The sequence below is a fragment of the Sphaerodactylus townsendi genome, linkage group LG04 (genome assembly GCF_021028975.2).
Source record: "Sphaerodactylus townsendi isolate TG3544 linkage group LG04, MPM_Stown_v2.3, whole genome shotgun sequence".
NCBI classification, from domain to species: Eukaryota; Metazoa; Chordata; class Lepidosauria; order Squamata; family Sphaerodactylidae; genus Sphaerodactylus; species Sphaerodactylus townsendi.
The window spans coordinates 101,375,924-101,401,370 of record NC_059428.1 but is presented as its reverse complement, the minus strand read 5'-3'; the positions used below and the strand labels follow the sequence as shown (position 1 = coordinate 101,401,370).

The following is a 25,447-nucleotide window of genomic DNA, read 5'->3' as shown; positions in this document are numbered from 1 at the left end:
GCTTCTCCCTGACACTCTTTACTCCGATAGGAAATGGGATGTTTCCGCTGTTCTGTGGGGCCAGGAGGCCAGGTGGCTTTATCTGTATCTGTCGGTGGCCTCGGGGTGCTTAGGCTCCCCCCTTCTTTGAGAAAACGGGAGGGGGGATTGTCTCTGGATAAAGGGGGTCGCAAAAGCCAGGTCTGGCAGAACTGGCTTCTTGCAAGTTGGTTGCTTCGTTACCTTTCCACTAAACGCTACTGATCCAACAGTCCAGTCCAGAGCCTGTTTATTGATTCAAGGATCGAGACCTAACAAAGGGCAAACCGTCTACAGAGCTCTGCATTTGAGTAACGGAATAAAGCAAGGGAACTGCTAGCTAGAAGGACGAACTATGGGCAGCCGTGGGCTGAGGAGAGGCTCTCCTGCTGTTGATTCTCCAGCTGTTGGCTCCCCCTTTTTCACGAGACCCTCTCGGAGCGAGGCGGGCGTTCTCGCGAGAGTTCGGGCAGGCGGTTGGATGAGGGCTGGGGGAGAAAGGGTGGGGGGGACAGAGCGGGCGTTGACGCGCAGCGTTGCCGACACCGTTGGAGGCTGGCGAGAAGCTGTCATTTCTGTCCTTCGCACGCCAGGGCCATGGAGGCTCAGCGGGAGTCCCCGCGTCGTGTGCCGGACACCCCTCCGCCGTCCCCGGGGCCGCCCCCGCCGCCCCCTCTTCCTCCCCCGCCGCCTTCCAACCTGGCGCTGCCGGGCAAACCACAGCGCGAGGAGAAAAGAGCGACGCTGAGCAAAGTGAGGAGCCGGCGAAGGGTGGGGGAGGGGCTCTCCTCCAGCACCAGGGACAGCGCGAGGGAGAGAGGGAGGGGCCTCGTGGGAGGAGGGAAGCGCGCGCTGGACGACGGGGGAGGGAGGAATTGCAGAGGGCTACCCGAGGAAGTCTGTGGCAAAGGCGGGCGGGGGGGGGGGGGGGAGAGACCAGGACTCTTGTGGCGCCTTAAAGATCCGACGCTTGAAGATCCGAAGCTCTCGAGGGCCTGGAATCCACTTCGACAGGCGCCATTTATTGCATTCATTTTGTTTAGGAGATTTGGATGAGGTTACATGATCCCTTGACACCGCTATCTTGTGTCCCCGATGTCTGGTGCATAAAATGAACCCGAAGTGATTCACGGTTGAAGAAGTGGGGGGTAGTCCGTGGACGATTATACTGGAATAACATTGTGTTGATTTTTAAACGGGAGGGAGAAATTGCAGAGGGCCACCCGAGGGAGTCAGTTGCAGAGGGGAAAAGGAGACCACCAACCTCCCGTTTATTTGTACAGGTGGCAGAAGAACGGAGCTTTGGGATTTGTGCCTGCAGGCAGTCTGGTACCCTGGGTAGATTGAGTTCAGGACCCTGGTCAGAGACATGGCTTGGCCTCCTTTGGGAGCTTCCAGCTTCCACAGCAAATTGGCAATCAATAGTTGTCACCATCCACACATTTCACAGTCTAGCTCAGGGGTCGGGAACCTTTAACACTCAAAGAGCCATTTGGACCCGTTTTCCACGGGAAAAGAAAACACTTGGAGCCGCAAATAATTTTTGACATTTAAAATAAAGATAACACTATATATATTGCGGTTTTTTTACCTTTTACTCCGCTCATTCTGAGAAGTGCACGGATGCGCCCGCCCTGCTGCCTGCAGGGCGGGCAAGGATGAAGCCAGCAGCTCGCCCTCGCCGGCCGCTGGGAAAGCGCCCGCCCCACTCCAACAGGGCGGGCGAGAGGGGAAGCAGTTGGTGCACCCGCCCTGTTGCCTGCAGGGCGGGCAAGGATGGGGCCGGCAGCTTGGCTCATGGAGCCACAGTGCAAGGGCAGAAGAGCGGCATGCAGCTCTCGAGCCGCAGGTTCCCTACCCCTGGTCTAGATGAAACCCAAAAAAAGAATTCAAGCATAGATTAAAAGCTATCTGATGCAGTTCAAACTGGAATACTGAAGGTAAATCAAATACTGGTGATAGGCAGTATGAAGAAGGATGGCACCCAGGAATGGGTGAATAACATGCAGACTGTACATTTCTGTGCCATTTAAGCTTACTGTAGAAATCAATATTACTACAGGAAACACTTAATATAATATATTTGTTATGGTAGTATTTCAGATATTGGGATGTGACCTGAGTATGCTGTACTCTCTCTTCTGCATTGATACGTTGCAGGTAGTTATACGCCGGCTACCTCCTAGCTTTACCAAGGAACAGCTGGAGGAACAGCTCCATCCACTTCCTGCTCATGATTATTTTGAATTTTGTACGTCTGATCCCAGGTGAGATCTTGGTTAGCATCTCTGTAGAAGCAGTTTTTGTTGGCATATTAGCAAATATATTAGCAACATAATTTGATTTCTGGCACTGTACATTTTCAAAATGAAAATATAAAGATACTTTTTCACACAGCATTGAAAAAATATATTTATGCATTTTAAATAAACGAATAAATGTGATGTATAGGTGTGGTGCATTTTTTTGCCTTGCATTTCCTAGATGCATGGCAGTAGCATGCACCTCTTCCTATTGGTGGGTGTAGCACACTAAACTTTGAATAGATCATTTTTAATGTTCTGGCTATTAGAGCCACAGTCTTGTTGCATATGTGTTTTTGGATATCTAGAACTAGATCACTCAATACCCTCTTAAAACAGTGACTTCTAAACACTTATACAGAAGTTCCTGTGTATCTGTCCTAATGTCTGATATTGCTAACTAGGACAAGCACTCACAATTGTCCCTGCAGATGAGAGGGCCAACCAAGGAAGGAATCAGTTTTTCAGCTTGTCAGAAATGCCCTCCTATATATCTGTCTGCACCACTGTATTTCTGTTTGTTGAAGACATTCGTACATATCTTTTTCAAAGCTCAGAGTGTTTTGCATTAAAAATTAATCTTTACCCCAGTATACGCAGGAAACTGCAACACCATAATCCAATTTAATTGCAGTCAAGGCCCTTCCATTTGTAACCTTCATCTGCTATCCTGTTTCTTTGGCCCTTTGTGTGCAAACTATTTCCAGCAGAAGTGGAGCTGCCATAGCCTGGGATAAGGTTCAGGAGAATGTTGACTGAAAGTGAATGGATGGCTTCACTCCTAACATACCTGGACAGCAGTGATATGCTGTGTACAACAGCAGCATGGTGGTTGACAGGACAGCACATTACACTTCCAGCTGTCTTTGCCTGCGTAATGTAGGACTGCAGCCCATGGCTGGAAGGAGTTCATTATAAAAGGAACCTCTCTCTTTCATTTGGAGTTTGTGGGATACATGTGAATGTGCCTTGCATTCCTTGCTATGCAAGTGTGATCAATTCTTTTTCAGAAAAGATTAAATAGAATATTTCTATTTCTAACTTCCCTTTTCTTTGAAAAACAAATAACTGAAGATATATGTACTCTTGTTGCAGTCTTTATCCTCACCTCTACTCAAGAGCATATATTAATTTTAGAAATCCTGATGACATCCTTCTTTTTAGAGATCGTTTTGATGGCTATGTCTTCATTGACAACAAAGGTAATTCATAATTGTGGTGGACATGATCCTGTGAACCCCACCATTAATTCTAATAGCCCATGGGGTATTAAAAGTCCATGAAGGTGTCATTACAGTAGCTACTTTAGCCAAAACAAAACGTTGTACACATTTTTCAAAAGTTCTGGGGACAGTTTAGTCCTGCCAGAGGTTTACCTTGTCAGGGGTGCTACATTTGGTGTTATAATCAATTCTAGCAAATTCTTGTTTTCAGTTCTCCAGAATGCTGCATTACTCTGAGTTATGGCACAGTTCTAGACTTCTAGAATCTCATGCAGGGATGAGTTTTCATTGGTTGCTACACTGTACTTCCATAAGCAGTGATCTTACTCTTGGTTATCTTTGCTACTTACTTCCAGTCATAAAATCCACAGCTATGTGGCTGGAAGTGACTTTAAGTGAAGTGCTCTGAAGGTTTACATTTTATTTATTTATTTATTGGTTGCATTTTTATACCACCCTCCCCCGAGGGGCATTTTGAATTGGAAACCTGGTAGGATTAGCAGATAACTTAGGTAATAAAGTTTGTAGTAGAGAAAATCCCACTGAGCTTTATGTGAATTTCACAAAATGGAATGGATCATTTTAAAATGCAGATCCCATTGTACTCTGATTGAACTTCCTGTGATAGCATCTGTGTTGATTAATTTTTTCCTCTGAGCTGCATTATTTTTTCTGCCAAATTAAAATAAATGTAAATGTAGGCTTATGAAGGCATTGATCCAGTTCTAGTGATACACAATCTAGCTGCAAAGCATTTATAGGCAACATTAATGACCTTGGAGGGGTAAATTTGCATCGACATCCACAGGCATATCCTGCCAAATTCGTGGAAGTCAAAGAAGCATCACAGTGCAGACCCAGACCTACATGTGCATCTACATGCTAACTGGCTATATGTTTGAAAGACTGTTTCTGCAGTTTATATTTGTTGGGTATAATAAATGTCCAACCTAGGCAGTGACTGTTTTCTTCTGATATTTGTATCAATAAGGACTTGATACTGGGATTCCAGACTGGATTCCCAGGATTTCCTGGGAGGGTATGCAATACAACAACCTTGCTGAATATAAATGTAATAAAATATTTTTTTCCTTTTACCACTCCACTTAATTCATTTGTGACTCTTTGAAGGCTTAGAGTATCCTGCTGTGGTTGAATTTGCACCATTCCAAAAGATTTCAAAAAAGAAGCTAAAGAAGAAAGATGCAAAAGCCGGAAGCATAGAAGATGGTAAACCCATTTTCTTAGCAGAAACATTGTACTAATATTGCAGTTAAGTGATGCTTTCTCATGGAAACAAAAAATACCATGCATTGGTAAATGCTGTGCTTTTCTTTCACAGATCCAGAATACAGAAAATTTTTAGAAAGTTATTGTGTCGAAGAAGAAAAAATCTGTGCCAATCCTGAGACCCTGTTGGGAGAGATTGAGGCAAAAACAAGGGAACTCATTGGTCTGTTCATGTATTTCTTTTCTTCCCTGTTTGACTTATTTGTTAGATTTTAGAGGTTAAAAATTCAGATTAGTGGGTTGTTATTTCTTCTGTTATCTTTCAGTTCTTGCTTACTGTTTAACATCAGCAGGATTGGAATGCTAGCACACTACACACAGATAGGCTCCAAAAAGGATTCAGTAGCAGTGGGACAGGGTGGGAGGGAGGGAAGGCAGGGATGTACCTTATTATGCTTGACAAGGGTTTTCACACTGTGCTGGTAATGTATGAATCTGACTTCCATAGAATTCCATTAAGAAAATAATTCAGTTTTTATATACTTGTATCCACAATGTAAGATTGAGAACTTAAAACTGTTGTTAGGGCCATTTTTACCTTAACTGTTTACTGTGTGTCAGTGGAAAGCTGAAGACGAGAGAACCAGAGAGAAATCCTCAGCAGATTTACTCAGAATCTAGTCAGTGGACTTACTTAGGCCCCTTCCACACATGCAAAATAATGCGTTTTCAAACCACTTTCACAACTGTTTGCAAGTGGATTTTGCTATTCCGCACAGCTTCAAAGAGCACTGAACGCAGTTTGAAAGTGCATTATTCTGCATGTGCAGAATGAGCCTTACAGAAAAGTGTTCTTAAGACTGCTTTGTTGGAGAAGCTTAGAGGTTAAAATTATGGGCTAAAGACTAGAAATCTTGGTTCAAATGTCAGGTCAGCTGAGAATTCACTGAGTGGTGTTTGGCAAGCCATTACTTCATCTCTGCTTTGGAGATAACAATACTAGCCAACCTTACAGGATTGTTGAAAGGACAGCAGTGCAACCTAACAACACTTTCCTGGGAGACAGACCCACAAAATAGACCTGACTAGAATTTTACATAGACTTGTGTAAGATTGATTGCTCCTATTCCTGATTTAAGATGATCTGGCATCTTTTAAGCTAAAGTGTTTAAATGACAGTGTATGACCCACTAAGAGTTATTTTTGTATAACCTCCTTCTTCAAAGCAGAGCAAAGATTTCCACTAAAACTGGACACTATAGGCAATAATGTGTATTCAAAGAAACTATTATTGCTTGGTTACTGTGAAGTTTCGCACAAATCTGTAGCAAGTATTTTGCTCAAATGTCTATCTTTACTCAGGATTTAAAAATAAAAAACTACAAAAATATAAATGTATGAGAGTTGATGATTATGCAAAATTCCAGCAACCAGGAAGAAGATGGAATTGATACAAGATTATTTTTCTAGATGTTGTTGGGTTTTCAATGAAAAATCAGAGATATAATGATATGTCTAGTTTTACTGATATCAATGCTCCTTCATGATGAGAAATTACTGACTTTTCAATGATAGGCTAATGAGCATTTTAATAGCGATACTTCCATTATGAAACAACCAATGTGTGTTACTAATCATGGCAATAAAACCTAAAGGACAAAAAAGCAAATATTTATGATTTTTAAAAGTTATGTTAGAGGTGGAACACTACATCACAATTTTTTGTGTTTTAGCTAGAAGAACAACACCCCTTTTGGAATATATTAAAAATAGAAAATTAGAAAAACAGGTATGTTTGTATTTTGCACTAAAGCTTAATAATTATGTTTAAGTTTTTGAAATATTTGTACAGATTTAAATAAATGATTTTTCAATTTTTTTAGAGAATACGTGAAGAGAAAAGGGAAGAACGAAGGAGGAGAGAATCAGAAAAGAAACGTATAAGGGAAGATGAGAAACGAAAACGCAGAGAAGAAGAACGGCGTAAAAGAAAGGAAGCAGAAAAGCAAAAGAAAATTGCTGAAAAAGAAATAAGGATCAAGGTAAATTTTGATAGTGTGGAAATTTTGAGCTATCTCCCACCTTTTTGTTGTATTGGAATCTATATTGTGGCTTCATATGTATCCCAACCCTAAAAGCATACACATGAAGAAGTCTAATTGATTTCAGTGAAACTTATATCTGGATCAGTGGCTTAGGGTTGCATCATTACAGACAAACCCACACAATCATTTGGAACATCAGCAGCTATCACAACTCATTTTTATCATTAATGGAAATAGAGCTCTGGTGGAGTAGAACGAACAGGAGACAATTCATGAGATGCAGAATTGGTTAATTTAAAAATTCTTTTAACTAGTTGTTTATATGTTTTACACATTTGTAACATTTTGTACTGCTCTAACAGTAGAATCCTAAGGGGGTGGGCGGAAACCGCTCAGGAGGTGATGTGACCCCAGCATCAGCATAAATGCCATTTGTGCTGGTTCATTTATGCCAGTGCACTTATGCTGGTGTCAGGGAGCCATGTGACTGTGCAATACATGGGCACACCTAGTACAGCTGCCATTGGAGCATTCCTCTGGTGCAGCAGCTCATGCCAGCACCAAAGGTGGCATTTTTGGGGGGTGGGGACAGCTTTAGTCACTTTCCTGAGCCCTTTCAGGCCTCATCTGCTGGTGTGGCAAAATTGGTGGCACAGCCCACTTTCATGGGGGAAGGGGAGCCATCACTCTTGGCTTCCTGGCTGTGACACAGCAAGTCTCTTAAGAGGTGTCACAGCAGTGCTGGGGCTGTGCCGTCCCCAGTCACCACGCAACTACTCCACCCCATTTGGACTGTACTGTTAGCTCTTCTAGGTGTTATCCCTATTGACAAACATTGGACTAATTTTGCTGAGTACCCCTGTTTAGGATTACTCCCTTAGGTATTCAGATTAAAAATTAAATATTGTAAAGCTTGAGTGGCCAACCAGTCCAGCTTCCTGCTCAGGCCAGGACCGTGCATTATCCAGCACCCCATAGATTAAGCTAAACATTCCAGACCAGAATGACCACAAGCAAAGAGCAAATCTACTAGAGCAGATTAAATTGAAATGTATAAATTAAACACACATATTTAACTCTTGTGATGGAACAAGGCTTTCAAGGTTATGGCTGATGTCTGCAGAAATCTCTTCAGCCAAAGGGATGCTTGGAGTCCTCAGACCAGGGGAGGGAGCAAGAGTGAAGGTGGGAACAGACCAACCAAAGATGACAACTAGAGTGAAAAGAGCCACATTGGCATTAGCATAGCATCGGGCACCCCACTTTATTTCAGCCTCCCTACTGGGGGAGCAACATTGGAGTGACAATTCTTGAGATCCCACTCGGGTGCAAGTCTTGCCCACCTGGGGCTGAGATCCAGCCAACAGCCCTGGAGCTGGGCACATCACTGAGAGGCTTCACTCCCATGGCCTTTATGCAGGTCCCCAGAATGGGAAGGACAAACACACAGGCGTATCATTCTCTTCCTCATGCCCAAAACTGCCTACTTCACAGCAGTGACACACTGGGATAGAATTAATTCTTTTCCTGCCAAAAGGGAAATGAGAAAGTAGATAAACAGACCATATCCTGTGCTTCATTTGCATCTGTATGCATCCATCACACTTCTATGGTGTATTACCAGTAATTGCATTTGAAATACTGATCAAGGGGTGCTACTGCAACTTAATAGTGCAATACATTTTGAAGGGAATGTCTGAACAGGAAAACAAAGCAGGTGTGATTTGTACTTGGAAGGTCTAATGAATGTACAATTTAAAAATGGCAAATATCTAAACATAATTAATAAATGAAGAAGCGTACTTCTGTTAATGGTCTTTTCTCAAGTTCCACAAATGAGAATGCACATGCACATACCCACCGCAGCAAAATTTTTAATCAAAGTTAAGTACTTTTAAATCCCATCTTTTTCTATAGGAGAGAGTTGAGCACATGCTTAACTTCCAAAAAAAGGTGGACACAGTCTTCTTTATTGTGGGTGGATTATGGTCCCTGTTTCATCACTGGATACAAATGTGAATGCCAAATGAGTGTGGCTATCTTGCCGGGACAAAGGATGTATCTCCACCAAGCAAATGTTGGTTGTTTACAAATGCATTGTGCTGAATATTAGTACATTTCACAGTGTGTAATGTAGATGTTTGTACAGCTAAGCAAGACTTTCTATAATAACTGGATATTTAAATACATCTATTCTTTAGCTTCTTAAAAAGCCAGAGAAAGGAGATGAGCAAACTACAGAGAAACACAGAGAAAAAGACATAGAAGAAAGTAAATGGGAGAAATCTCCAGGGCATGGGAGCATAAAATCCAAGCCACCAGAAGGTTCACTAAAGGAACTGAAGGAAAAGTAAGTGATTCCTTATTTTAAAGATTGATGTCTTACTCAGAGCATTTTATATCAGTGAATCCCACAGATAATACAGCAGAACATCTTGTATTGATTACTCTTCCCTGTTCTTTGGACTTAACTCCCTTTGCCTAGAGACTAACTGCTGGAGTCTGTTGAAGCACTCAAACTCTTGTCCTTAGTAGGGTTGAAAGGCTGAACCAATCACTTGGCTTCTGTTTTTTAATCATATACTTGATGACTTGTAGCTCAAGGTGAACTGACTCCATTCATAAGCACTTTATTCCCCGCCCTTCCTGACCGGTCAGGCTCAGGTCAGTGCCCATACATATTTAAAACATTACATAAATATTGAATTTGTAAAACTAGTTTAGCATTTAATCTTAAAAATCAAAAATGTTAAAAAACCCTTAAAAGATGGTAAAATCTAGAAATAACCCTATAAAGGAATATCCTCCTTACCTCAATGCAATCCCATTGCTAAGGACTGCCTGAGTGGTGTCCGGGCGGGGGGGCGGGGAGAGAATTAGGAAGATATAATATGTGCATTGGTAGTAAGTGGTTGGGAGGCCGGCAGACAGCATTGGACAAACAGGGGGCCTCAACTAAAAGCTCAAAGATACAAAGACTTGAACTGTGGCACTTGAACTGTGATATTATCCCACTTGATGCTGCAAATGATAAATATGCACATATGGCTGGTCTATAGGCCATCTGCCTACAAGCCAACATAAAGATGTAAAGGAATGCAATACATAGACCTGAGGGATCAGGCTGGTGCCTGAGCTACATGATCTCAGCTCACCTCCTTTTTTTATGTTCTGTCCTATGATGCATCTTCCTGTTGTGTCTGGCCTATGAATTCACAGTCCTCCAAACCTTCTTTCGGGACTTACCTTGGAAGCCATTCCAGTGCAGCTGGGCCATTTCTACAACACTTTCTCCATTTATAGTATAGTTGAGCACAATACCTTGCTTTATGCAAAACTTCTGTAGCTGAACATCGCCCAGGCTGTTGTATCATTGACATAGGGAGATGTATTTTAACAAAGCTTCAGAATCCCACGGTCATTTAGTAAATGAGTATGAAAATTATTTTAATAGAAAGTGCAAAGTCCTAACACATTCTGAGCTGGGACACTCAGGGAATATTTAAGAAAAGTGGCCAAGGAAACCTTTAATCTCAGAATTAGAAAGTGTGTTTTAAAACTTATCTCTTAATGAAGCCTTCCCTAGCTTGAAACTTGTCAGGGCTTGGCACTTGCTATAGAATGTTGTGCCTCAGTGATTTCAATGCAAATCCTGTGTTTGCATTCACCAATACTGCTGCTGCTGCAGGGAATGCAAATGTGAATCACTCCCTGGACTGAAAAAAACCCACCTGCAATACTATACTATCAACCACACCTTTGCATAGCAAATCCCACCCAAACACTTACTGATTGGTTCCCCACTAGGGAACATGACAATTTATACCCCACTGAAACATTCCCTTATCGCTGGACACAGTGTGTAACAGACTTCCCTCTGTGATACACCTCTGAAGATGCCAGCCACAGATGCAGGCGAAACGTTAGGAACAGGAACCACCAGATCACAGCCACACCACTTGGAAAACCTTTTGTTTGGCATGGTGTCACTCTCACTGTGTGAATTTTAAGTAGTTGATTTTCCAAGTTTAGTGGTTGTTATTGTTGTTGTTTCATTTTCAAAACACTCACAGGTCACAAAATGATAGTGATAAAGAGCAAAGAGAATCAGACCGAAGATTTCATGATAAAGAACCAGAGAGACAAAGGTATCGGTTGGATGACGGCCGAAAGCACAGAACTCACTATGAATTTGACAAGTTTGTGAGAAGGAATGAAGATGAGCTGAAATGGGGGAAAGGATACAGCCAAGACCGAGGGAAGAAAGTGAGCTACAACTACAGCTTCACTGTGGACACAGTAGACAAACTGGGTAAAGAGGACAAGTGTGATGACATGGCATCCAAAAAGGAGCGCATAAGAAATAAGGTTCTTTTATTAATTTAGGATAATCTTTCATTAGTAAAATTTCTTCAGGGTCACACAGGATTTGCTTTTGTAATCAGAGCATGATTTTTAAGCAGTTTCATTTTCAGTCAAATACACACTTCATAATTACATGGCCAAAGCAGTTTGAATGATGGGAGTTCAAATTGACATGGCATCTCTTTTTTACTGCTTATTTATATATTTGCATTTTTTAAAAAAACACATGCTGTAATGAAGCATTATTCTTGGGATCTTGGCTTTAAAAATTTGGTGCCTGTTTTAACAATCAGCAGAATACAAACCCTCTTCATGAGAACCCATCCAGTCCCAAAGAAGCCTCTGTCCTTATCACCCACTATATTACCAGAAAGGGGAAAGCCTAGCCATAAAGGATTTAAGCTGAACAGCTGTTAGCACAGGTTACATAACAGGAAAGAAACAATAGGGATATATGTTGAATAATGGGGAAAGGTCATCTGAAAATGACAAGGAATCCTTTTTCTCAAGATTTATACAAGTATGCTCAGTGACAGTTTAGAGGTTCAAGAGAATGGTAATTTCTACAAAAAAGTATTTCTTACACCTCGATCCTGTGGATATGCAAGGGTCCCATGGCACAAAGAGTGGCTTTCATTAACCTCACTACAGCAGTGTCATTTGTAAGCAGTTTTGCTGTGCTGCTTGTTAATTGCAACCCCAATATAATTAATTACACTTATCCAACAAAGTGTGAAAGTTCCATGGGGCTGTGTTTGGAATTGCAGCCTTAGTCTATGCAGCTGGTTATATATTAGATGAAAGTTCTTTAGAATTGTCTGTAGTGAGCTGTTTTCTGTCTTTCCCATATCCGACTATTGCCCAGGATTTAGTGTTGACCAGTCTGATACTCCAGCAAAGCAAACTGCCACAAGTTACAATACTGCACATTGGGAATAACTCTTGGACCCAACTTAATGGGATAGAAATTGCAGGTATCTTCTGGAGGCCTGGGGTTACTTGGTGTTTTATTATGTTTGTTTTGAATTGTAATATTTGTAAATATAGTTTGTAAACCACTTTGGGCCATAAGGAAAGGCAGAATAGAAGTATTTTAATTAATAAATAAACTTTGCGCATTAATTTGCCAGTCAACAAACTGTTTAATCAAGCTGTAAATGGTTGTATCAGTTTGTAGATTGTCATGTTATAATGACAGTATAGACTCATTTCCATATTTGTTTGCATCCAGTTTTCTCCTTCAATATCAGAATGGATTTAAAATTTGATAGGACGCTTTGAATACTTTGCTACCCCGCATTGCTTTCCTACAAAATTTGGCCACCATTGTTTTATTTTAGTCAAAGTTCTTTGTTGCCAGGAATCAAGACAGAAATGATCAGATGCCAGATCACAATAATCGAGTTTTTCCCATTTCTGCAGTTTGTTGCAAAATTCCCTTGTCTATATCAGCTCAGATTAGACATCTTGAGATCTCCTAAGTGGATAACTGGTGGCTTTGAGAAAGTCTTCTTTCTGTTTTTTTTGCACAGGATCGGCCAGCCATGCAACTATACCAGCCAGGAGTTCGCATTCGAACACATACGGGGTCTACAAGTAGGTCCTATGACTATGCTGAAAAGTCTCTGGAAGATGCTTATGACAGAAAGTATGAGGCAGACAATTCAACCGGAGCTGGTTCTGAGAAGAGCGAAGATGCAGAATAAAACAAAACGAACAAAACAAAGACAAGAAGAATTATAGTTCCCACAGAATCTTCCGTGTTCTCAGAACTCAACCAACATCACCCAACTATTATGGCCTCCCCCACCCCCCCACCCTCTACTTTGCTGGCAGCAGTTTGATTCACATGCAACGTTGCATACATATAACATCAAAACACTTTATGAAAAAAAGAAGGGGAAAGGCCTTTTGCGTCATAAGGGCTTGTTGAATGTGCATTTATACTTTCCAGCTGAGGTACACGTTATGTATTGAGTCCACCTTCTGCACTCATCAGTTGTACCAATGCATATTTGATTGCTTATTATGCCAGTAATATCCTGAAAATCCTGGGGTTTTTTACAGGCATTTTGTAATTAGTCATTTGACTCTATGCCTAATGGGCAGCAGATAGTTCCTTTGGGCAGACTGTCACCTAAATATGAGGACATGTTTAAATATTGTTGAATATTATGCTAGATTTAATCCAGAATGTGGAAACTTTTGTTGATTATTAGTTTATCTCACATTTTGTGTGTCATGTCAAATACTTCCAAAAATGCCTTTTCCAGTCTTGAGAGGATTTTTGTTGGCTTGAGAGGATTTTTAAAAACTGTGCCTTTATCCTATCAGTTAAAGTTACTACAGATCCCAGTCCTGCAATCCCAAGAAAATAAAGCATTCTGCCGAGAATAATTGTTAGATTTCGGTCTCGGGGGAGGAGCAATAACAGAGGTACTATAGCCTTGGTCCTACAAAGAGCTCAGTCCTACTTTAGCATGTATTAATGCATAATTAACAATAAGAAATGAATGGCACCTATAATGAAGGTAATGTTCAAATTATTGTTGTAGGACAATACAAGATCCTAGCAAGTTCATGGGCAGTTAAGGCATATTTGCAGGATCATGTTCTAACTTGGACATTTGTGTCCAGTGTCTGCAGTCGTCAGTACCTCACTGAGCTTTTTCTGATCATTGAGGGGAGGGGCAAATTAGACATTTATGGTAGCACAGTGTCCATATTTGAACTTGGGTCACGCTGAGTTCCAATACAGTGCAATCCTAAGCAGAATTACACTTTTTAAAGTCCATTAATTTCAAACGACTTAGAAGGGTAGAGCTCTGCTTAGAATGACACTGTCAAAGTCCAACATAATGAGTAGGATAAGAATGCTGAACTCTTTATCTAGTCGTGCTTTCTATCCTGAAACTACTTCCATCATGCCATTTTTCTCCTGGGAATTACTTCTCATATCAGAACTCTATCAGGAAACAACCAGAGGGTGGGTGAAAAGGATTCAATGCCCTTCTTCCCTCTACTTTTGCTGAACGGTGTCATTCCCATTTATAGAACTTTGTCATTCCCATTTTATATTCAACAAGTACATAATTGTTACACATCACTCTACCACTGTCTTAGATAGCTGGCCCCAGTGTTTGTTATAATGTGAAGCCACTTCTGAGCTGCTTTTGCCTTTCAACAGATTTCCTATGTTTAAATCAGAAAATGTTTTACTGAAGCACGAATGCTTAATGCTGTATCTGATTTTCCTGAAATACCATTTCTAAATGTTTTGCCACTTTTAATATATGACAATGTTTTGTACCTTAATGTTTCATATTACATGTTTTTTCATGTCACCGATGGAGCCTATATGTTGATATATGTAAATAAGCTACGGAATAGAATGCACAGTAAACAGCTATGGCAATTCTCTCTGCTCACTGTGATAGACCAGAACAAATCCTTCCATTAGATATACTCATGTTGTTACTAGGATCTTCAGCAAGGTCACCACGTCTCTGTCAAGGCTCACATTAATTCTTGGGGTTTTTTTTTTCATAGGTTTTAAATCTATTACTAATCCTACTATCAGCATTTGATTGCTTTGATCAACCCACCAGGTTGATAAACCAGTTAACGTGATTATTTGAATGTAATCTCCTTGCCCAATCCATCCATTTAAACAGATTTCTTTGTAGGCATAAGTGTGCCTCTGCTTCCACACTGTGATACTCATATGGGACTGCATTATATTAACTGGGTACATCTTTTTCTTTGGATCACAATGTGCACTACCATTCAAGATTAGTAACTGTGGTAGGGGATTTGTTATGCACAAGATCTAGATCCGGGATTTTGATTAAAATCATTTTAGAACACTTTCTGACAAGAACTAGGAGTATAGAACTGATGAGCCTGTAAAGACTGGCAGGGAAGAAGAAATCTGTTTCCCCTACTGGTCTCCACTTCCTCCCCTATGCTGCACACAAACCCCAACCCTGACATCACATGCTTTTGCTTTCCTATTCTCAAGTGATTCTATTTTTTATTTTGCACATTTTTGGCAACATCTGCATGTGTTCATGGACTGGACTCAAAGGGTTGCCATTGGAGACCAGTTTTCTTCCTTGTGGGACCTATCCCCTGGAGTTCTACAGGGTGCAATCCTATTCCCCATGCTTTTTAATCTCTATGTAAAGCCCTTAGGCCAAATCATTCATTGTTTGTCGGCTGGCTAAGCTCAATATGCTCATGATATCCAGCTCTATATTATTATTATTATTATTATTATTATTATTATTATTATTATTATTATTATTATTATTATTATTATTATTATTATTATTAATTAAATTTAATAGACCGCCCTACCCTTATCCAAATCTCCTGATGCAATAGAGGTCCTGAATGACTGCCTGACTGTTACCGTTAAACGGTTGAGACTGAACAAATTGAAACAAAAAAAAAACGAGAAAAAGAGAGGCCTTAGTGGCTGGGAAGGTGTTTTATCTTCATCATTTTTGGATCAGGGATGTAAGAAGCAACCATGTCAGAATTGTCCAGATCATTTCAACGTTGTTTCTTCCAAATAGGTCAATAGAGTGATTTGAGTTGTCAAAGCTACCACATGTTTAAATCCACATCCATCCTCACTGGTTAAGACCAAGAAAGTGGAGCTTGGAGGGCTGCTGGCTGAAATAGTTAATAATCACTTCAAAAGGGAAAGATTCTCCATGTTTTGATTTATTTATTTATTTATAGTTATTTTATATTAGTTACATTACATTATTTATATGTATCAGAAAAGGTAGATATTTGCCTGGTCTGGCAATGTTGTTTCATATAGGTTTACTTAATCATACTTGGGCCTCTTACTAATCTTTCCTTTTAATAAACGAACTTGAATATATAGCAGTAGACCAACTACGTGCATATCTACATGCATATCTACATACTTCTACCCATTCCAATTGGACTTCCAGCCTGGTTTGTTTATTTGAAACATGACTTCACCGTTTCAGTTCATGAGTCAGTTTATTTCACTTAAAATAGATCAGGAAAAAGCGAAGTAACGAAATAAAATTAACAGTGTATAAGTAATGAAGCTACAGTCAAAATTAAAGTGACAAAAACCCATAAAAATAACAGCAGGAAAGCAACAAATAGAACATCAAAAAACCAATATGCAGTTCAGGCATAAAAACAACACAGGAGAACAATGCATTCAATCATCCACAAGTGTCTGAAAATAAAAGTGTTGTCACCTAGTGCTGAAAGCTTGATGATAGTCGGCACCAGATGAACAGCTGGAGGGAAGAAGTTCCAGTAAAAATGTGCCATAATGAAGTCTTACAGTGCAATCCTATGCAGAGTTACTACAGTCTAAGCCCATTGAAATGAAAGGGTGGGCAGCTCCATCCAATGGGTGGGGAGCTCCATCCATCCACAACACCACAGCCATCCCTTGCTGCCATTCCCATAGAGGCTTCCCAATGGCATGAGGAGGCTCATAAAGCAAAAAGCTTCCCCATCGCCAAGAAGCCCCAACAAACTTCCACCACATTTTCAGTGGTATAAGTCTGCAGTAGGGCGTAACACAGGCAAAGGTTGACAGGAAGCTGACGAATGTCAACATCCCCATCCTGGCCCCGCTACACTGGTGGCATCAGGAGCACTGGGACACGGTGGGGTGTCCAACGCAGCATCCCAGCCTTGGGGCGGGGGAGCTGTCATAGCTGCATGCTGGTGGATGCCCCTCCATCAGGGCACATGCCCAGGAAGGGCAAATCTGCCAACATGGCCACGTACCGCTCCCTTGAGTGGATTCACACACACCCCTTTTGAATGGGGCTCTTAAACTGGAGTTACTCTCCTTAAGGCTGCACTATAACAACTTGCCTCTGAAGATTGAGATATATGCGGTAATGTGGAATGTTCAAATTATTCCTCTCTTCCTGTGATTGTCTATGGGGCCAGGCCCCAGCTTGTGGTCAACAATTTGTGCCCCTTTTTTAGAAAAACGTAGTCTGTCTTCTCTGCATCTGTGCCAAGTAGCCTGGTCTCCGACTGGAATTCGATGGCCTCTTATAAGCTGGGATCGTGATTGTTTTTGCATCAAGATTGTAGCTATCTTGCAACCGTTTTATTTTTTCCCAAAATTCTTCAGTGCTGCACAACTGAAAATTAAATAGTTGCAATGTACATTACGCAACACACAAGTATATTTCAGCCTTTCAGCTTATTCAAAATGTGCTTACTGTAGTCAATTTATCTTGTGATCTACTCTGGGACCAATATTATTGAGTAGGCTTGGAAACGTCCAATGATAACTAGTTTCACAAGTTTCTTCTGTGAAGTTCATTTAATCTGGAGGTCCCATCTTGTTGAAATTCTTTGGAAAATAAATACATTCCGTTAAATAATTATGTAGAATTGTTACCTTGCGAAACTTTTTACATGTTTTTGACAATTGTCCAATATCCTCCACATTGAGGAATGACAAGATGTGCATAATCAACTTCTCAGGCATTCGAACAAGGAAATCATAATGTTCTTGACACAGGTTGAGAACATAGTCTAGCATTTTCTTTCCAAAGATGCCTTGTAGTTGCTCTGAATTATTAAAAAAATATACACAAGAAAATATTTTAAATACAGCCACAGCACGAAAATTCCATCTTATGATGTGTTATGTTTTAATGAAAAAGTTTGTTTTATAGGGAAGGGAAAAATGTAGAGGCAAATACATTTAAATGACATAGCATAAAAAGTAATCACAACAACAGCAAAACAGCAGAAATGCAACAAAGAAGGATTGACTGTCATTTAAAGACAGCTATATGAAGAACTTGTACCTGAATCAACGGATCCACCAGTACACTCATTTCAGATGCTTTAAAAAATATAGTGTTGAACAGTACCAGAATTCCTAACTCTAAAGCAAATGTTCACCTAACTCCTCTTTAACATGGTATATTTACATTTTTAAAACTTTATATTGTTTTTTAAAAGTCTTATCAGAGAATGCAAAATCTCCAATATACGTACATGTAACAACATAAAGATTCACTGAAACATGCAGTGTTGCATGCGCAGTACACTGTACAATAATGAGGATGTACTTGTGTGAGAGGTGTTTTTATCGTTGTTTCTTGAGTTTAGGCCTCCTACTAGTCTCCAGGAATAAATCAGTATAGCACTTTTCTCTAAGTGAGTTCAAATGCATCATCTCACAAATATGTACTTTTGTTCACACATACGTTGACATGCATGTGCTAAGAATGTGTATGTGTGAAAGAAAACCACAAATAATTCACCAATAGGATTAAAGGCAAGAGTCATTGGTCAGACTGTATCAAAACTTCGCATCAGTCCTGGTGGGGGTGCAGGATACCCTGCCTCTTGTTTCCAGGGGAATTGTTGTTTTAAAAAGGTCACTGACATGACTTCTGGAGGGAAATGGAAGTGATATCCTCATTCTCTAGGAATTGCTGAGATTCTGTGGTAAAACCACAGAGTTTTTTGCAATTGCTAGAGGGCTAGCATCACTTCCAGAGACAAACCAGATTTTACCACAGAGTTAATGACAATTGCTAGAGATGTACGACATCACTTTCAGATTTTCTTGGAAATGAAGTCTCATTTCCACCTCTCTGTCCCTGGTTCCCCTAGTCTCTTATTCGTTGCCAGGCTCGGCTTTGCAACTGTACTTCTGGTATTTTGGGGGAAAGCACCGCTTTAACAATGTTTCTGCTAACCATAACATCAACAGACATCAGTGCGGAACTCAAATATTTCAACAACATTTCAGCAGCTGTGCCAACAAATCCAAAAGGTGGATTGCAAAACATCATGCTATGGTAGGAGCATATGGTAATGTAAATCTTCCATTAGAATTGCCTGTTCTCCACTCCCGCTCTCTGCCGTGGTCAATACCTTGGCCTTTTCAAACAACCCAAAGCCACATCAAAGAATTACATTACCATAGTAAGAAGGGTGATTTAGTGCACAGGATACAGCAAGCTGCCATGGTAATTATAAAGTAGAATACTAATTCTGATTTGCCTGGGCATGCTTTATGAAAGGCACATTGTTTCCTTTGGCGAGTTAGGTGCAAGGCATTTCCTTTTCATACGCCACAGTGCAAATACAACAGCCTTTTCTACTCTGAAAGTTTTTCAGATTCCAAATATAATAAAGTTGGCTTAAAGAATAATTATCATATTTATCAAAAGGACTTGGCTAGTTATATTTGAATGATGAATGGATTTCTCCATAGCTACCACATCATGTGGTCTCGCTCTATTCGTTAAGTACATAGCCAGAACAAACAGCTAATTCTGAAGAGAGAATGGCTGCCTTAAAAACAAATGAGACAGAAGGAAATTGAACTAACCCTATGCAATGAATATACATCTTGCTTTGGCACTGCACCATTAATGTCATTTCCCTAGTAAAACTTCATTTGCGACAATATAAGAAAAAATGAAGGATGTATAAAAATTAACTTGCAAAAAAAAGGTGGGGATCAGATGGTACTACCTAGGATAGTTTATGCTGATAAACACCCTAAAACATGTACACACTCTAGAAGGCTGCTGTTATATCTTTTTTTAAAAACTTAAGACATGTTGTCTATACAGTCAATAACGACAAAGTTAATATGGTACAGTCCAGCTTCTGTTAACATGAGGGCATCAACCAAAACTGTCAATTAATGCTAAAAATATCTGCATATTACCAAACCTTTGCAATTGGTACCTTTTTGAAGTTGAATAACTTACAATGCAATAAATTAAGGGGACCATGCATTGCATTTCAGATGTTAAAAGTTTCTTTTATTTCTTTTTTACAATAAACCAGTACCATTAACATGCAGTTCAGATTAAATCTGTTTTCGCCCCTTAAAAGTGATGTGCATGATTTTAAAATAAATGAACTAGTGACTCTAAGCTCTAGTTACACCATCTAGAAAGGCGCAAAGTCCCCTATACCAGTGTACATTCAAGATTTGCCAGTACTGCTGCCACAAAAGGTGGTGCTGCCGCTGGAGGTGGTGATGGCCACTAACCTGGATAGCTTTAAAAGGGGCTTGGACAGATTTATGGAGGAGAAGTTGATCTATGGCTACCAATCTTGATCCTCCTTGATCTGAGATTGCAAATGCCTTAGCAGACCAGGTGCTCAGGAGCAGCAGCAGCAGCAGGCCATTGCTTTCACATCCTGCATGTGAGCTCCCAAAGGCACCTTGGTGGGCCACTGCGAGTAGCAAAGTGCTCGACTAGATCAGGGGTAGGGAACCTGCGGCTCTCCAGATGTTCAGGAACTACAATTACCATCAGCCCCTACCAGCATGGCCAATTGGGAATTGTAGTTCCTGAACATCTGGAGAGCCGCAGGTTCCCTACCCCTGGACTAGATGGACTCTGGTCTGATTCAGCAGGCTTGTTCTTATGTCCTTATGTACTGGGGCTGTAACAGTTATGTAATTCCAGTGCCAGGAGAATAGCATGCAGATGCTACCATCAATACTGGCATTTATTCTGCCAGCATAGAGAACAAAGAAGGGCAACACCAAGCAAAGGGAGGGACTTTAATGTCCTAAAGTTCTCCCAGACCTTGGCACAGTACCCAGTGATGGCACACTGTTATATTCAATTTCAATGGAAAGGCAAAATCTCTCTTTAATAGCATCATAAGAATGTGGAACCCACAGTAGAAAGCTAGCAAAAACAAAGGACTCCATGCCAGAAAAGGCAATGTAAACATGCCCTTAATCTCTAGGTTACTCACAGGATTTGCCAGCCCAACTCTAAATTTGTGAAAGAAAATTAAACACTTGATTTCTTACTTTCGACCAACTGCTGTCTGATTAGCTTTCAAGGAAAAAAAAAGACGGCTTGCAATTACAATTCTTGGGGCTATGGAAAAAATGTATTTTTAAATCTCTAAAATAAAAAAGCAACATTAAATTTAGGTGAAATTACCATAATACATCATATTAAAATACTGGTAAGTGGTTACGACTCTATGGTTTAGCTTTTTAAGCACCACGGGAAATTTTTAATCTGGGCTCATTTCAAAGTATTCTGGCATCGCTCACCAAAATCAGCAGCCCACTCCTTTGTGCTAGGTTTCCCATCCTCCTCCAAGCTATTTAATAAATTACAGAAAGGTACCATGATATCTTATGCTTTGAATAGTGTACATTCCAATTAGTATCATAAGAAGTGTCTTTATTATCTCGTACAGATGTCAATTTCTACCTTATTGTAAATTCTACACTAGGTTTTATGCTAATCCTATTTTGCCTAACATTAGCAAGTGAACTTATAAGTTTTTATCTATCTTGTTTTAAACCAGTCACTTTGTAACTCCCCTCCCCTGCCCCACCCTGTCCTTTCCATCATGACTATAACACTGATCTAATGGAGCTTCGTTCCATGTTTCTGATGGTGAACTCTGGATTCTTGTTTCATTTGTAATCCCAATTTTCCCTTCCCCAGAGAGAAATTAAAACCAGTTGAGCTGTAGGAAAATATTAATTAAATACTACCCCTATAAAATTCACAAACATTGTATCAAGTTGTAAGACACAAAGGGTGTCCGACATAGAATAAAAATGGCACTGCTCAGTCCCAGAAAGATCCTAAGCTTTCAGTTACTTCACATAATGGCCTTTTCCTTTCTGGAATCAGTTTATGCCTCGTTCCATATTTATTTGTAGCTCATTAAGCACTTGGGAAGACCTCCTAGGCTATGAATACGTTCCCTTTAGGCTAGCAACACCGCAACCTTTAACAGGCTTATATAACTAATCTTCTCCTATTTATTCTTCTCAGCCAGTTTGCTCAGCTGAGGAGGTAATAGAGAACCTCTGAAGAAGTTCTGCTGTTGCCTTTGATGGAAAGTCCTCACTGGATTTTGCCATTTTGCAGTGTGTGGCCATCATTCTTAGAATTCCTCTGCAGAGCCTTGACAGTCAGAACTGGTGCATGAAAGGGCACTTTCCGGAGCAATCCAATGCCTGATCACATAATTTATCAAAAAGCACTACTCAAAAAGGTTGATGCAACATGTTAAGGGAGAAGAACACACTCATGCAGATTGTTTGTTCATCAGTGTTACGTGATATTTTCGATTGGATTACTGCAACGAGATCAGTGTGGGGCTGCCCTTGAAGACTGTTCAAAAGCTACAGCTGGTACAGAATGCTACAGTTAGACTATTGCTTGGAATAGGTCATTGGGACCATAACACTCCTGCACTGTTCTATCTATACTCACTTCCAATTTGCTTCCCGGTTCAATTCAAGGCACTTGGAGTCAGGATACCTATAGGATCACCTTCTCCAATGTAAACCTGCTCATGCTCTCTGGTCCTCTTCAAAGTCCCAGTGTTATCTGAGACTAGAAGGATGCCAACCTGAGAAGGGTGTTCTCGGTCATAGCTCCAAATCTTTTGAACTTCCTCCCCAGCGAGATTTTTCTGTCTCCCTAACATATGAAGATCTTTTTGTTTGGTTTGGAATACCTCCAGTAACTCTTACTAGTCTCCCTGGTTGTGTTGTTTTTTGTGTTTGTGTGGCTCTACATTTTTATTGAATTGTTTAAATATCTTAGATACACCTTATGTTTAAATACTGCTTTGATGTTTTAAGCAAGTTAATGTTTTCATTTTCACTGCCTTGGGTAGAAAGGTAGCATAGAAATATTTTAAATAAATAAATATGGAGGCCTTTTATTGTTTTCTGGAATAAGATAAAAATGGAAGAAAACAGATAAATGAAAATCTAAGCCATTTGCTCTGGGAATATTAATTACAGCTGAGGACCCCCGTGTTTTTGAGCCTGTGGGCACCTTTGCTATTCTGACTCAGAACTGTGGGCATAACCACAGAATAGCTTCTATGAGAGGCAGAGCTAACTAATAAAATGCCCCCCCCCCCCCGAGACAGTGGCACATACAAATGAAGCCCAAGTGCAGGGAGCAAGTGGAGAAATTTTAATATATACTGAAAAAGAGTACTGAGATAGCATAACGGCTATCTTTATGTGGTAGCTGCTACAGTCAAAACATTATTTTAATCTGCACAGCCAGTCGGAAGTCCTGCTGAGCAGGAGCCCCACCTGTCTATACGTTTCTAAAAACACTTAGTGGTGCCAGAAAAGTTGTTAGTGGACACCAGGTTGAGGACACCTGTATTACAACATATTTACTCTTCTGTTACATCTGTGAACATAGTTATCACCATATTTTTCATTTTGGTAGTTTATTTTTGAAATTATAAAGTTTAAAAAATCAAATAATCACACTGTACATGCACAAGTGTTCAGCTTCTGGTAGCTAATGTCCTGTAGATGATACTCTAGCTTTGAGCTAGAGTGACGGCCTTTTCCTGTTTCACACATACACAGTCTGGTTGCATGAACAGAGCAACCAGATCTATTGAGAATCTGACAATTCTGATCATTCAGGCAGCTGCTTAAAGAAGATGCATGCTTGCCACTATTTTTGATTAGTTTAACTGAAGCAAGCCTCCGTTATTTTAGTGGATCAGACATTTTTTAGAATGTGCTCAGGATCATAACTAAGTACTATATATTAATGGTAGAAAAACACAAAATCCTGTGTATATTTCATCAATTACTCTGAAGAAGAAGTGGTGTTTGGATTTATACCCCACCTCATATAAGGAGACTCAAGGTGGCTTACAAGCTCCTTTCCCTTCCTTTCCCCACAACAGACACCTTGTGAGGTAGGTGGGGCTGAGAGAGTTCTGAAGAACTATGACTAGCCCAAGGTCACCCAGGAGGAATGTAGGAGTGCGGGAACACATCTGGTTCACCAGATAAGCCTCTGCCACTCGGGTGGAGGAGTGGGAAATCAAACCCAGTTCTTCAGATTAGAATCCACCTGCTCTTAACCACTACACCACACTGGCTCTCGAAAGTATGAAGAAAGTACATGTTTAGTACTGGAATTTCCAAAAAGTGATCTAAGTCTGCAGTTCCTTGGAAGTAAACTATATTTAACATGATACAACTTGCTTCCCACTAAACATGATTGAGCTGTTATAAGGAAAAAAGTTATTTTGAACTTAGTAGTACTTATTTTGATAAAACATATGAAAGATCAAGTATTAAATATAGTATAGTGACTTATAGAATCACAAATACTAGAAATATAAAGTCTGATTGAAGTTTTTTGGCCACTCAATACTTGCTGTGTAATTGTTCATCCAAGACAAAATCTTTATGAAGTTTCTTCACTTCTCTTGGTAAAATCTTTTCTTGATTGGGTCGAAAAGAGATTTTCCATGATCTCCAGATAACCTACAGCATCAGTAATTAAAAGAATGAACCAACTTGTGCATGCTGTTCCATTTCCTTTTTGTCAACAGCCTAGTCAGCCTAGATTTAAAACAGGAACTGGGGGCTTTACTTTCAAACTAGACTTGCATAGGAACTAATTACACTGTTTACAGAGAAATAAAGTAACTTATGTTGCTACCCCTCCCCCTTTTTTGAAAACACAGCCACAGGAGGGCAAGTCACTGGATCCTTTCCAGGACTGCCCACACAACCAATATTTTGGATTGCCAACTTTCCCTTCCTCTGTCTTTAAAAGCTGCGTGAAAGGCATAAGCTCACCAGGTACAGCTTTCCCCCATTCAAACCCCAAATAAGAAGAGACCAATGCTTTTTACCTCATTTTTTGTAATTGTCAAGTGATGAAAGTCTTTGCTAGGGGGAGGCGCTTGCATGTGAACTTCATACAGTTTATCCTGCAGTAGGGAGGTCATTTTGGTTTTTCTTGCTCGTTCAGTTTGCAACTGAAATCAGACTCAGAAAGCTGTTTCGATGGACTTTACGCGAAGAGGGCTGGAACTCTTCCTTGTCCTTTTCCCATTAGTGTTTGCATTCCTGAGGTCAATTTCTTCATTCAAGTAAGACTCAGATGTGTAATGTTTACAATAGCATCAGTTAGTCAATAGTAAGGAACAATATCCTGGTTGCCGGATCCTATGCACCTATGGGGGAAGGGAGAGAGCAACTCCCATTAACTGAAGCAATATTTTACACACCTGAACAGTAGAAATGTCAGCATTTTTGTAGTATTTATTCATTTAAAAATATACAAGGGAGTAGCAAACAAGCACCCAGAATACAATATTTGTTTTAAAGATGCAGTAGTGTCCCCTGTAATAATTTGGTGTGTGTATGTGTGTGACTTTAAGCTGAGAGCTGAGTTGGAGAGAGGGAGAAGGGTGAGAG

The 25,447-nt window shown here is 40.3% G+C and overlaps 2 protein-coding genes across 4 annotated transcripts; one reads left to right on the top strand and one right to left on the bottom strand.

Annotated features, from left to right (window-relative positions):
- The first annotated feature begins 495 nt into the window (after positions 1-495).
- UPF3A (UPF3A regulator of nonsense mediated mRNA decay) lies at positions 496-14,602 on the top strand. 3 transcript variants are annotated; one of them, XM_048494451.1, is made up of 10 exons: positions 496-771; positions 2,179-2,285; positions 3,486-3,523; positions 4,676-4,774; positions 4,887-4,997; positions 6,508-6,563; positions 6,658-6,816; positions 9,021-9,169; positions 10,893-11,187; positions 12,717-14,602. In XM_048494451.1, exons 1-10 carry the CDS (start codon positions 616-618, stop codon positions 12,888-12,890), a joined length of 1,344 nt encoding a protein of 447 aa, XP_048350408.1. In that variant the 5' UTR covers positions 496-615; the 3' UTR covers positions 12,891-14,602. The 3 variants fall into 3 exon arrangements, with proteins under 3 accessions (XP_048350408.1, XP_048350407.1, XP_048350409.1); XM_048494450.1 differs by having other exon boundaries at positions 3,417-3,523; XM_048494452.1 differs by having other exon boundaries at positions 498-771; positions 3,417-3,523; positions 10,893-11,131.
- A 1,305-nt stretch (positions 14,603-15,907) lies between these two features.
- LOC125430537 (F-box only protein 36-like) lies at positions 15,908-25,067 on the bottom strand. Its single transcript, XM_048492507.1, has 4 exons — positions 24,880-25,067; positions 24,397-24,505; positions 17,612-17,784; positions 15,908-17,348 (listed from the first exon to the last, which is right to left on the bottom strand). Exons 1-4 carry the CDS (start codon positions 24,973-24,975, stop codon positions 17,184-17,186), a joined length of 543 nt encoding a protein of 180 aa, XP_048348464.1. The 5' UTR covers positions 24,976-25,067; the 3' UTR covers positions 15,908-17,183.
- Between the last annotated feature and the right edge of the window lie 380 nt (positions 25,068-25,447).